Genomic DNA, 13,668 nt, shown 5'->3' on the forward strand with positions numbered 1-13,668 from the left:
ATGGGGCGTGCGGCGCGGAGCCGGGAGCCGCAGCTTCTCGGCCTGGAGCTCGGCGTGTGCTGGTGACCCGAGGAGAAGAGGCGGAGGCGACATGGAAGTGTAAGTGGTTCGCGGGCGTGTAGCGGGCTTTGGGCCGACGCTCACAGCTCGGGACGTCTCGGCCCTGGGAGCCGGCAGACGGGGGCCTGGGGCGACCTCTCGTCGCGGCGCGCTGGAAGGAAGGGGCTCCCACTCTGGCCGGCTGACCTTCGCGCCCACTCCCACCGCGTGCCCAGGTCGCGGGGCGGCGTGCAAGTTGGCCCAGCTGCCTTTAAGTGCCTGTTCCCTCCCTCATCCACTCACTCTTGTTGCAGGGGTCACCGTGGGGAGCTAGGCTCAGTGTCGGAACCGGGACTGAGGTAGAAAGCCCTGGGTCCAGCCTAGAGGTACCAGGAGGAAAGATGGGTAAATCCTGGGGTGGAGCTTTGTTTAGGGGCCGTGGGCTCCTGGGGAGGCCTTAGTCAGAAGAAGTGCTCTCCGAGTTTGATGGGAAGTTTGTGTATTTAGCCGTGTGTGTGTGTGTGTGTGTGTGTGTGTGTGTGTGTGTGTGGAGGGTAAAAGCCACTCTAACAATTTTAACTCCGCATAGCCTTTTCCGTGTCTGCTCATTGTTCCTCGTGCAAATGGAAGTTTTTGCGCCTATTGTGTAATGAATTTTTCCATGGTTGACAACTTACTTTGTTGTTTAGTCGCTCGGTCGTATCCGACTCTTTTGCAACGCAGTGGACTGCAGCACGCCAGGTTTCCCTGCCCATCACCATCTCCCGGCGTTTGCTCAAACTCATGTCCATTGAGTCGGTGATGCTATCCTACCACTTCGTCCTCTGTGTCCCCTTCTCCTGCCTTCAGTCTTTTTCAGTATCCAGGTCTTTTTGAAAGAGTCGGTTCTTCACATCAGGTGGCCGAAGTATTGGAGCATTAGCTTCAGCATCAGTCCTTCCAATGAATATTCAGGGTTGATTTCCTTTACGTTAACTTATAGTCATCCGCATATTGTGTTTTCTTTGGCACTGATTAATACTTATATTTTCCTTTATGTTTTTGTGCCTCGTGTTTAATGTCTACATGTACTAGTGTTTTTCAGGCTTAAAAAAAAGCACAGTAGCTATATGTAAATGAAAGCCTCCTAAGACAATACCATACACTCTGATACTCTCTTCTCTTTTATTAAAATAGAATGTTAACCCACTAAATTGATTTTGCAATCCACTGCTGCTGCTGCTAAGTCGCTTCAGTCGTGTCCGACTCTGGGCGACCCCATAGACGGCAGCCCACCAGGCTCCCCCGTCCCTGGGATTCTCCAGGCAAGAACACTGGAGTGGGTTGCCATTTCCTTCTCCAATGCATGAAAGTGAAAAATGAAAAGTGAAAGTGAAGTCTGTCAGTCATGTCCAACTCTTAGCGACCCCATGGATTGCAGCCTATCAGACTCCTCCATCCATGGGATTTTCCAGGCAAGAGTACTGGAGTGGGGTGCCATTGCCTTCTCCGTGCAATCCACTAATGAGGTTTCATATGAAACTTGAAAAAACATGCACATATATTACTCTAGTCCAACCCATTATCAGTTTTTCCCTCTTCACTAAGCATTTCCTGTCAGCATACAAATCTGTTTTAATTTATCTGTCTTAAAAAAAGATCCCTTGTCTTACTAAACTCTGCCAATGGATGGAGGCAGTCCTGGTCCCCTCGCTGTGACTCAGTTGGGAAGCCAAGGCAGGCATGGACAGGTGAAAAGGGCTAGATGGTGACCTGGAGTAATTTATGAGTGAGCGACACAGACTTCATTTCACACATACACTTTTTTAAAAATACTAAAAGTATGGCCAGACCAGGGGGCAGGGGCAGTAATTCTCACACACTACTGATGATAATATAACTTGATTCAGTTCTTTTGAAGACTCATCTATATCAAGAGCCATAAAAATGGCCGTGGAGTGGTGGGACCAGATGAAGAGGCTCTTCAGTTCTTGTTTGCTTTCTGCCATAAGGGTGGTGTCTGCATATCTGAGTTTATTGATGTTTCTCCTAGCAATCTTGATTCCAGCTTGTGCTTCATCCAGTCTGGCATTTCTCAGGATGTACTCTGCATATAAGTTAAATAAGCAGGGTGACAATATACAACCTTGATGTGCTCCTTTCCCAAGTTTGAACCAGTCTGTTGTTCCATGTCCAGTTCTAATGGTTGCTTCTTGACCTGCATACAGGTTTCTCAGGAGGCAGGTAAGGTGGTCTGGTATTCCCACCTCTTAAAGAATTTTCCACAGTTTATGATCCACACAAAGGCTTTAGCATAGTCAGTGAAGCAGAAGTAGATTTTTTTTTTAAATTCTCTTGCTTTTTCTATGATCCAGCGGATGTTGGCAATTTGATCTTTTCTAAATCCAGCTTGAACATCTGGGAGTTTTGGGTTCATGTACTGTTGAAGCCTAGCTTGGAGAATTTTGAGCATTACTTTGCTAGCATGTAAAATGAGTATAATTGTGCAGTAGTTTGAACATTCTTTGGCATTGCCCTTCTTTGGGATTGGAATGAAAACTGACCTTTTCCAGTCCTGTGGCCACTGAGTTTTCCAACTTAACACTTGGTATGCATATGAATAAAGGTAAAAATTGCTGAGTAGAAAAAAATTCCTTGTCCGTCCCCACATCCTGTCTACCTGTGGCTCCTTTTCTGCTTCCTTTCACCAGAAAACTTCTTAGAAGTGTCGTTTACTCTTTATTTCTTTCTGTCATTCTTTGAGTTTCCATCCTCACTGGTCTGCAGAAATGGGTCTTATGTAGATTTACCTATCTTGTCAAGCCCAGAAGTTGATTTTCTGACCTCAGCTTTCTCTCCATCCCTTGGCAGTAATTGGTACAGAAACTCTTGGCTTTGTGACATGCTCTTCTGGATTTCTTCCTGCCTCAAGGACTACTTCTCTGTCTGCTTTCCTGGAACCCCCTTCCTTGCTTGGCTTCTAAATGTTGAAGCATTTTAGGGCTCAGTCCTGGGACCCTTACTCGCCATACTCTCTCCCCTGGTCATTTTACCCATCTATATGAAAATGATTCCCTAGAATGTATTTCTAGCCCTTCTCTCTTAGCCGTATACTTGCCTTGACCAGAAATTGAGCCCTGTTTCCTCACCGCTAAATCTAGTCCATCAGCCACTCCGGTCATCTCCAACTTAAGAATGAATTTTGATCGCAGTAACTTTTCACTGTCCCCGCTGCTAATTTTGTTGTCAGTCTTCTCTGGTTCGGATTAAACAATAGCCTTTGGTTTTCACGCTTGCCCTGCCCCCTCCATTCTGTTTCCACACAGCAGCCAAAGTGAATTAAAATATTAGATCAAATCACTCTCTGTGTAAAAATCCTTCCTTGCTTTTCTGTTGTGCTTAGAGGATATCTGCATTTCTTAGTAGGACCACAAGACCCTGTTTAACCTCACGCACTCACCAGCGTGGTCTCTTGTCATATACCCTCCCCTGCACACACACACTTTCCACTGGTAGGCAAGTAATTAGGGTAACCCTCCAAGCCCTTTGCTACTTCCAGGGCTTTGCACTGCTGTTCCTTCTTCCTGGTATACTTTTCCTCCTGTTCTGCCCTTTTCTTACCTCTTTGACATCTCAGGTTGAGTATCCTTTTTCAGTGTTTTTCCTCTTTGGTAAATCTGAAGTCAGTCCTGCTTTTTGTCTCTCACAGAACCTTGGTTTATTTTCCCCTTAAATAATTACAAATAACAATAGTAGATGTATGTTTGTCTGGTGCTTTGTCTTCCTCGTGAGAGTGTAGGTACCGTGAAGGCAGGACCAGTGTGTGTTCACCTAGCGCTTAGCACTGCACCTGGCATACAGTAGGCCTTGACAAATATAGTCAGCCTTCTGTATTTACTAGTTTTGTATCTGTGGGTTTCACATCCACAGATACAGAGGGCTAACTGTACTTGTTGAGTGAAGTAATATAAATAGTACTTCAGTAGTTTAAGAAGTTAAATTAATATAAATTAATGAGCTAGTTTCTTGATTGCTTAGCATATCAATTTTCTGATTTTCCAAAGTGAAATGATTTCAGTCAAGAAGTTTTTCTCTGGTAGTAACCTGCCCACTTCTTCCAAGAAGTCATTGATCAATCAAGAATTCTGTGGCTAGCGGTTTTGGGAAAATGAGGTTTTCTGAGGTAGGCGTGTGGTTTGGGGATGGCAGGGCCCCTGGAATGGGATGGTCTGGACGCCTAACTTCATATCTTGGCTGGTCTCCAGCATGAGGTGTGATCTCGGACAGTGTGGTCCTCAGGATCTTCAGGAGACCCCTGGGTTTCTGAGAGGGCAAATGTGTTGTACCTCTGCCAGGCAGCCCTAGGACCTGCAGTGAGGAGGCACGGATGGAAGAGTCCCGTGAGTTTTCACTTTTTTTTCCTAACTACCTAGTGTATATGAATGATACGTATAATATACACTAGAAGTTTTTTAAGGTTAAGGAATATTTATGCTTTATTTGGTTGAAAGGGAGAGTTGAAAAATGAAAACGTTTTCACCATCACGTCAGATGAAAGGATACCAAATATTCATAGCAAGATTAAGTATTTGTATGCATGAGGTATTTGTTGTTTGACTGACTTTGTCTAATGCCTCTGGGTTATTTATATGCCTGGAAGACTTTGTGTTCATCCTGTTATTCTTGAAGTTAAGATACAGAGTTAGGAAAAATGGACTTTCTTCTGTATCATCTTTTTGAAAGAGTGTCAGAATTTCCTTCATCTTTCAACTGGAAATACTGATGTTTAGAGACATTAGCTAAGAGGTCCTACAGCAGGTCAGGAACAGGGCTGAAAAGAGGATACTTTGTTTGCTGGCTCCCAAGTGCATGCTACACTTTAACTTGTTCATTGACTTTGAAGGTTGCTCAGTTTTCTTGGAGCAGAGTTTAGCTTTTCCGAACAGGACTTCAATCAGTAACATAGATTTGAGCAATTCCGTTCGTCATTGTGTTCATAAGAGTTGACTGCGTGATAGTAACTAGGCACTGTTTGCTTGGACTTCTTTGTGCGTGTGTGCCTCGAAGGAAAGTCTGTCAGTAGATCGTTTTGTCCTGTTTATTCAGAATTTGGTTTTCCAGTAGTTGTTTGTGTCCATTAAATTGATTCAGCAAGTTAAGCAGATTTTACAGGTTAAATTTCAAATAGCAAGTCAGCTAAGGAGCTTAAATGACTGCCCTCTTGTAAGTATAGATTCACACAGTCTTTAAAATTCACTTGGAATATTTACTTTAAATATAAGTAATATCAGTACTATTCTAAGTCCTACAAGAGAGTATGAAGGAAAAAAAAATTGGAAGAGAGGGTCCTTAATTACAAGTTATACTGATGTCTTTTTTAAAAAACCTGGAATTGTTTAGTTTTACATCTCCATTTTTCTCAAGTTTTTACCTTGAGAAATGTTAAACCCATGTAGCAGTTGCAAAAAGAGCATCACAAGTACCTGTATGTCCTTTACCTAGAGTCACCATGTAGGCATGCATGCATTTTCTCTACACACACACACACTTCTCACTCTCACACTCTCTCACTCTCTACTGAACTATTTGAGAATTATAGCTGTGTCATGTTATCAGTCTTAAAAAGGCATTTTCCTATGTATCTGTAATACCATCATCATACTTGGGGAATTTAGTGCTTATATAGTGATAGTGAAGTCGCTCAGTTGTGTCCGACTCTTTGTGACCCCATGGACAGTAGCCAACCAGGCTCCTCCGTCCATGGGATTTCCCAGGCAAGAATACTGGAGTGGGTTGCCCTTTCCTCCTCCAGGGGATCTTCCCAACCCAGGGATCGAACCTGGGTCTCCAGCATTGTAGGCAGACGCTTTACCGTCTGGGCCACCAGGGATCCCTAGTGCTTATATAACCACTATTATTAAAATGCAATCTATATTAAAATTTCATCAGTTGTCTTAATAATGTTTTAGCTAGATTTAGGAAACACTGTATTAGGATCCAGTCAAGAATCACACATTGCCTTTGTTGCCAGGGTTCTTTAACCTCCTTCACTCTAAGACAGTTTCCTAGCCTCTTTTTGTGACATTGGTATCAGGACAAATGATAGTGATATTTGAAGAATCTGGGCCAATGGATTTGAAGAAGGTTCCTCAGGTTGCATTTGTCTGATTATATCCTCTTAACTAGGTTTAAATGAGCCATTTTTGGACTGGATTGCTATAAGGCATGTTTCCTTCTCAGTGCATCACATCATCATTATTGGTGCTGTTGAGTTAGATAACTCGATTAAGATGTTTCTCAAATCTCACCATATCCTGTTCTCAGCAGCCTGCCAGTTGGTGGTGGTTACAGTAACTTCTTCAGGATAAAAGCTGCATTAAAAAAAAATTTCCGCAATACACACTACTCATTTAGGACTTAGTAAAAACACACTGTATTCATTGATTTTTTTGTTGTTGTGTTTCCACACCAATCAGCACGTGAAACTTCCCTGACCAGGGATCAGACTTGTGCCTCCTGCAGTGAAATTGCAGAATTTTAACCATGGACCACCAGGGAAGCCCTATATTTTATTGAATGAAGGAATGCCTAGAATTTTTTGCATTTACTCCATTAGTATTTAGCTGGGTAAAAAAATATATATATATTAATATCTTCCTAATAAAATATCAGTGGATAAATTAGCTGTGCCCACCAGAGTGCAAGATGCAGTAAGATCCATTGTTCTCCTGGCCCCAAAACACAGGTTCATGACAATATGACAATATACCTGGAAGGGAGCGCCTATCCTTTGTATATTGACTCTAGAAAAGGCAGGAGACGTTCCCAGGATTCTCTCAGTTAACAGCATGGTTGGGCAGTGGGGCAGTACTTGAACAGCCAGGACAGATTTCCCAGGGCCTAGAATAGTCTGCATGACTGAGGAGGGGCTGGGACTTGGAGATGAACTTGTCACGGTGGTACCTGGGATGCATCCACTGGCCTTGAGAAAGAACAGCATTTGTAATTCCTCACCACCCTGTTCCAGGAAGGGCTGTTTTGGTACCCCTGAATGTTATGGCACACAGGGAATTGTAATTCAATTTCAAGCAGAGATCATAAGAGGGCTCTTGGGCTGACTTCCTGATTAAGTAGTCAAGGATGACATGTGGCTTGATTTGTCATTTCCAGTTTTAAATGAACCTTGTCATGGCCCCTAATTATGCATTATCCTTCCTGTGTCAGGTTCCTTTTAAATATATTCTCTGTGACCTAAATGCCATTGTCATTTGCGCAAAGCCTCACTTGATGAAATCCTGGCTCTCTGTTGAATGACTGGTAACCTTTGGTAAGCCTTGTGCTTTTTTGATTACGGTGCTGACAGCACTGTGTGATGACCTAAGGTCTCGGCTGAATGCTGTGTCAACTTCTTGCTTGTTTTGCTTTATTTATTGACTGGGGAAACCGCCCATGTTTTTGAAACTTTGTGTCCTCGTTTTCACCTTACAGCCCCTCTCCTAGTTTAAGAACAGACAGTAATTTTTGTTGCACATTATGTCAAATACAAACTCCTTGGTGAGTTGATTCTGTATTACTGATCTCCATCCAGTTTTATTTTTTACAATCCCATAGTTATTGTCCACTTCAGTTTTTTCTTTTTTACTGTGTGCCCTTGAGCACAGTTTTTAATCTTTGCACCTGTTTCATCATCTATGAGGAAGAATCATAATAGCTCGTACATCACAGGCTTTTTAGTGAGAATTAAAGTGAAATGATGTCTAACAGCTTTCCTTTAGGGCGATCCTAGTAAACCACCGGCTGTTACACTTTTAAAATTTGTGTTTTCCTTTCATCCTCAGAACAGCTTTTTGAAGTAGGAAGAGGTGGTGGTGGTAGCACAGGCAGAAGTGGTAATAGACTGTGTTCCAGGTACTTCACATGTTTCAGCTCAATCCTATAAAAATCTTAGGAGGTTGGTACTATAATTGCCATGTTATAGATGAGGAAATGTAAGCACAGAAGGGTTCGATAACTTGCCCAAATTCACATATCTAATGGAGGATGGAGCTGGATTTAGAATCCAGGCTACACTTCTGAGTACTAGTTTATCTTCACTTTTTGTTTTATATGGGGATGCTTAGGGGGTGGTAATTAACTCATTAAAACTCAGGTAAGTGGCAGAGCTGGAACATGAACCCAGATTTGTCTGATTTCAAAACTGTGTTTTTTGGAAATTGAAGTAGAGTTGATTTACAGTGTTTCAGGTATACAGCAAAGTGATTCAGCGATACATACATATATATTCTTTTTCAGATTCTTTTCCATTATAGATTATTATAAGATATTGAATATAGTTCCCTGTGCTATACAATAGGTCAAAACTGAATTCTTAATTGTTACTAATGAATTTGCATTCTTACTATAGACCGTTAAGAACAGTATGTACTTTTTGATGCGATACTGTAGAATGGATCAGTGGTCATTTAATGCAAGTTACACTGCTGCGCTCATTCATACGTGAAAGTGACATTTTGCCTTGACTGTTGCACAGGGGTCAGGGTTTTGACCACTGCTCTACACGTGAACTCTGCCTGTTGAGTTGACAGTGAAGATAAACACCTTGGGAGTTTTGTGCCAATCTGGCAGGATTCCTGACATTGCTGGGATTTCCAGGAGTGATGTTAGTGTTAAGGGTCTCATTTCTGGTGATCCAGCAGGAAAACTTAGCTGCCCAAAATGTCGACAGCTGGTGGAAGGCAGAGGTGCTGGAGAGGGGGCATAGCTGTGGGATGAGGCGGCACTCTGTTTCTCCAGCTAATTCTAGCACCCTCTGTTTATTGCCATCCCCCTACTCCTGTGGTTTGGCCCACGGGTTCTTCCTACTACTAACTTCCTCTTGATGTCTGACTTCTCTTTAACTTCTGCCTACTTGGACCATGGATAAGTAGAGTATCTTAGTAACCTACCTGATAATGGGTTTGTGATATACCTCAGTTTTAAAGAGGAGAATTTGCTCTGAATTTGCATCGCCAGCTAAACCAGTGAGATTTAGGACATTTCTCAATTTGGGGGTTGTAGTCCCCAAGTTTCTGAACTGGACTACTGAATCTTAACAGAGGGATTATTTTATATATTTTGTTCCCACAGAGGGATAGGAACCCAGACTAATGACAGTTCGCTTTGTTTTGCAGGAAGGATGCCAATGCTGCACTGCTCAGTAACTATGAGGTAAATTGCTTTGCACTGTTGTGTTTTCCTCTCTGATTGTTTGCCCTCTGCCTCTGAAGGCTGCTGAATTAGTTTTGGTTAGAAATGACTGAATTCATTTGGATTTCCCATTTAAAATAAGAGAGATGGCACCATCTGGTGGACTTTGGAATGCTCTTAGCTTGGTAAATCACACACAGTAATTCAGGAAAGCTGAGAAGGCTCTAGCTCATGTAGGCAACCATCTCCAAATGCTAGAGATTTTAGATCTTCATTTGGGATGCCTTCATAGGATGGAAGTATCTATTTTGGAACTGTTTCTGTTTGTAAAAATTTTCTATTAAAAAATGTGTGCCTTTTCCAAATTAACACTCTTTAGCTGTAAAATGCTTTTGTAAGTTATTATTTTGATCCTCATAATGGTCTCATAGGTATTAACACCTTCATTTTGGAAGTGAGAGTTTAGTTGACTCACCAGACTGAAGCAACTTAGCAGCAGCAACAGATTTGGAATTTGGGGGCTTGAGAGTTGGGTTGCTGGGGAAAGAAAGGAAGGAAGGAAAAAGGTTGGTGAGAGCGGAGATAGACCATTATTTCTGCTTACTTTCTATTATACCTGGGTGTTGTTTGGTAATAGCAAAACCATCTGATAGGTTAATTCTGGGTATAGCAAGAACAATTCATATATTCGTCAATTTTTCTTAGGTCAGGATCTAAACTCAGGAAGACTTAGAGGAGATTTAAGTCTTCATTGTGTGATATATGTAGAAGGTAGTAGAATTAACACAGTGGGCCGTATTCTTTCCTTCCTAAAGGTTCATCTTAAATGGGTTCTAGTCATAACAGGAAGGAGATGGTCAAGCCATTGGCTTTTAGAAATCTCCTTGTCTGTTAGGCCTCTGGACAAGGTGTTTAGCGTTTTATCCATTTGTGAACGTTGCATTAATGGGGTCTCAAGCCACTATATCTGAAAGGACCGACAGGCAGGGGACGGTTGCATTATATCTAGTCGTTACTATGTCGTGATACTGTGCTTCTCACAATTTTCTGGTATAATCTCCAAAATAGGAGAGAGATTTCCTCCTGACCCTTCTTAGCACTAATACACATGTTTCTTCCTTGTGGGAAAAGTTTACTTCTAAAGTTCTATAGCATTTCTGTCCCTCCCCCCCCCCCTTTTTTGGTAAACCACTTTTATCACTTCCCTCATAATTTTTCTTTTCCAGAAATAAAATAGATTTTCATATTGGAGAAGAAGCAACATCTTTTTTTTTTTTTTAATTTGTTGTCGGAAAAATTTTTTTAATTCAGGTATAATCAAATATGTTATATTAGTTTCAGGCATATGACATAATGATTTGATATTTGTGTATACTGCAAGATGATTTCCACAATAAGTAATTAATTAACATCATAGTCACATAATTTTTTTTTCTTGTGATGAGAACTTTTTAAGATTTACTGTCTTAGCAACTTTCAGATATGCAGTACAGTATTAACCAGAGTTGCCATGCTGTATGTTATATTCCCATGGTTTTCTTTTATAATTGGAAGTTTGTGACATCTGAACACTTTGATCTGTTCTGTCACCCTCCCTGCTGTCTCTCGCATGCATCTATTCTTTATGTCTATGAGCTTGGATTTTGGTTTTGTGTTGTTTTTAAGATTCCACATGTAAGTAAGATCATAGAGTATTTATCTTTCTCTGCTTTATTTTACTGAGCATAATGCCCTCAAATTCCATTCATGTTGCAGTTGGCAAGATTCCATTTTTTATGACTGAATAATATTCCTCTGTGTGCATGTGTGTGTATAAATATATATATATGTATATATATATATATATACATACACATGTGCACACACACGCATATGCCACATTTTCTTTATCCATTCATCTGTAAATGGGCACTTTAGGTTATTTCCTTACCTTGGGTATTATAAATAATGCTTCATATATCCTTTCAAATTAGTGTTTTTGTTTTCTTTGGATAATTATCCAGAAGTGGAATTACTGACTCATATGGTAGTTCTGTTCTTAATTGTTTGATAATCCTTCCCTGTTTTCCGTAGCGGATGCACCAGTTAACATTCCCAGCCATCGTATGCAATGGCTTCCTTTTCTTTATATCCTCACCAGTACTTATTTCTTGACTTTTTGATAATAGCCGTTGTAATAGGTGTGAGGTGATAATCTCATTGTGGTTTTGATTTGCATTTCCCTCATGATTAGTGATGTTGAACATCTTTTTGTGGACCTGTTGGCCATCTGTATGTATTCTTTGAGAAAATGCCCATTTTAAAATTGGATTATTTGGTTTTTTGCTTTTGAGTTGTAGGAATTTACGTATTTTGGATATTAACCCCTTATCAGCTAATAATTTGCAGACATTTCCTCCCGTTCAGTAGGCTGCACTCTGTTGATGATCTCCTCTGCTGCGCAGCAGCTTTTTAGTTTGAAGTTGTCCCACTTGTTGATTGTTGCCTTTGTTGCCTTAGCTTTTGGTGTTGAATCCGAAAATTCATTGCCAAGACCAGTGTCAAGGCGCTTGCTGCCTGTGTTTTCTTCTGGGAGTTTTATGGTTTCAGATCTTCCGTCAAGTCTTTAATCCATTTTGAGTTAATTTTTGTGTATGGTTTATGTAGTGATCTAGTTCCATTCTTTTCCATATGGCTGTCCAGTTTTCCCAACACCGTTTATTGAGACTATCCTTTCCCCATTGTATATTCTTGGCTCTTTTTTCATCAGTTGTTAGCTGTGTATGTGTGGGTTTATATCTGGACTCTATTCTGTCCCATTAATCTCTGCATCTCTTTTAGGCCAGTACTGTGCTGTTTTGATTACTATAGCTTTGTAATATAGTTTGAAATTGGGGAGTGTGATGCCTGTAGCTTTGTTGTTCTTTTTCAAGATGGCTCTATTCTGGGTCTTTAGTGGTCCATACAAATTTTAGGGTTCTTTTTCTGTGAAATGTGCAATTGGAATTTTGATAGGAATTGCATTGAATCTGTAAACTGCCTTAGGTAGTCTGGACACTTTAACAATATTCTTCCAATCCACAAGCATTTATTTGTGTCTTGACTTTTTCTTTTATCAGTGTCTTATAGTTTCCACTGGACAGGTCTTTTGCCTCATTGGTTAAATTTTTTCCAAGGTGTTTTGTCTTTTTTGTTACAATTATAATGATTGGAATTGTTTTTTTTTTTAATTAGTGTATAGAAACACAGCAGATTTCTGTATGTTGGTCTTGTATCTTGCAACTTTACTGAGTTCATTTCTTAGTTCTAACAGTTTTTTGGTGGAGTCTTTAGGAGTTTCTGTAAATAATACCATGTAATGTGCAAATAGTGACAGTTTTAATTCTTCTTTACATCCCTTTGGATGCCTTTTATTTCTTGTCTTGACTGATTGCCCTGTCTAGGTCTTCCAGTACTAAGTTGAATAAAAGAGGCAAGAGTGGGCATCCTGGTCTTATTCCTGATCTTAAGAGGAGAAGCTTTTTGCTTTGCACTGTTGTGTGCAGTGTTGGCTCTGGGCTTATCATGTATGGCCTTTACTGTGTTGAGGTACGTTCCCACTATACCCACTTTGTATAGAGTTTTATGGTTTATATTGATAGGAAACACTTGAAATAGCTTATGTAAACAAATGAATTTATACTGTTTGACTTAGATAAAATAACATCTTTAAAAAGTCAGATGCTTTTTGGATTCATTTGCTCTAATGCAAGAGTTTGGAGGAGGGTTTATGAGAAGAAAGAGGTGTTCTATTTATCCTTCAAGATCATTGACCTTGGAATAGATACATTTCTCAAACTTATCTATGAAAATTTTTTGTATATCTCTTCCTAGGTGTTCCAGTTACTAACTGATTTGAAAGAGCAGCGTAAAGAAAGTGGAAAGAATAAACACAGTTCTGGGCAACAGAACTTGAATACTATCACATATGAAGTAAGTCTAGGTTTCCAGAGGGTCTATCCAAACTACTGTTAAAGGGGGTTGGTTTATCTTGCTGCTGACTGGCCACCGAATCATGACTATCCATTATCTGATTTGAGAAGTTTTACTGTAACTCCGTTTTTATTCTGTTTATAGAAGTGGAAAGAGTTTGGGCAATTGCAAGTGTTGGCCAACTGCAAAGTTTACAGGAGGGAATAATAAAAAACCTGCCCTCACTTCTAATACCAATTGCAAGTCAGAGCGCCCCAAGAGAACCCTCAGGTTCAATAATTCACTGAAAGTACTCATAGATCTTGCTAAAAGCTATTATATTCACAGTTACAGGTTATCACAAGGAAAAGATAAAGATTAAAATTGGCCTAGGGACGAAGCAGTTGGGGCAGGTGCCAGGAGAAATATCATAGGCAGAGCTTCCTTTGTTCTCTAATGTGGAGTTAGAACATGCTTCTCTCGAAGTCAGTGTGCGTTAATACACTCAGAACATTTTCAACCAAGGAAGCTCCA

General features: G+C 40.6%; 1 protein-coding gene across 2 annotated transcripts in view; it reads left to right on the forward strand.

Annotated features, from left to right (window-relative positions):
• The first annotated feature begins 15 nt into the window (after window positions 1-15).
• The window catches only part of CRCP (CGRP receptor component), a 34,960-nt gene continuing 21,307 nt past the window's right edge, over window positions 16-13,668 (forward strand). Inside the window, exons 1-3 of one of the 2 annotated variants that reach the window (XM_010837398.1) lie at window positions 16-99; window positions 9,189-9,225; window positions 13,057-13,155. In XM_010837398.1, the coding sequence (XP_010835700.1) occupies window positions 92-99; window positions 9,189-9,225; window positions 13,057-13,155 (144 nt within the window). In that variant the 5' untranslated portion in view covers window positions 16-91. Of the gene's footprint in view, window positions 100-8,427; window positions 8,760-9,188; window positions 9,226-13,056; window positions 13,156-13,668 lie in introns of those variants that run through there. The other variant, XM_010837397.1, reaches the window with a different exon arrangement.

This window comes from Bison bison, unplaced genomic scaffold (genome assembly GCF_000754665.1).
Source record: "Bison bison bison isolate TAMUID 2011002044 unplaced genomic scaffold, Bison_UMD1.0 scf7180017864072, whole genome shotgun sequence".
NCBI classification, from domain to species: domain Eukaryota; kingdom Metazoa; phylum Chordata; class Mammalia; order Artiodactyla; family Bovidae; genus Bison; species Bison bison.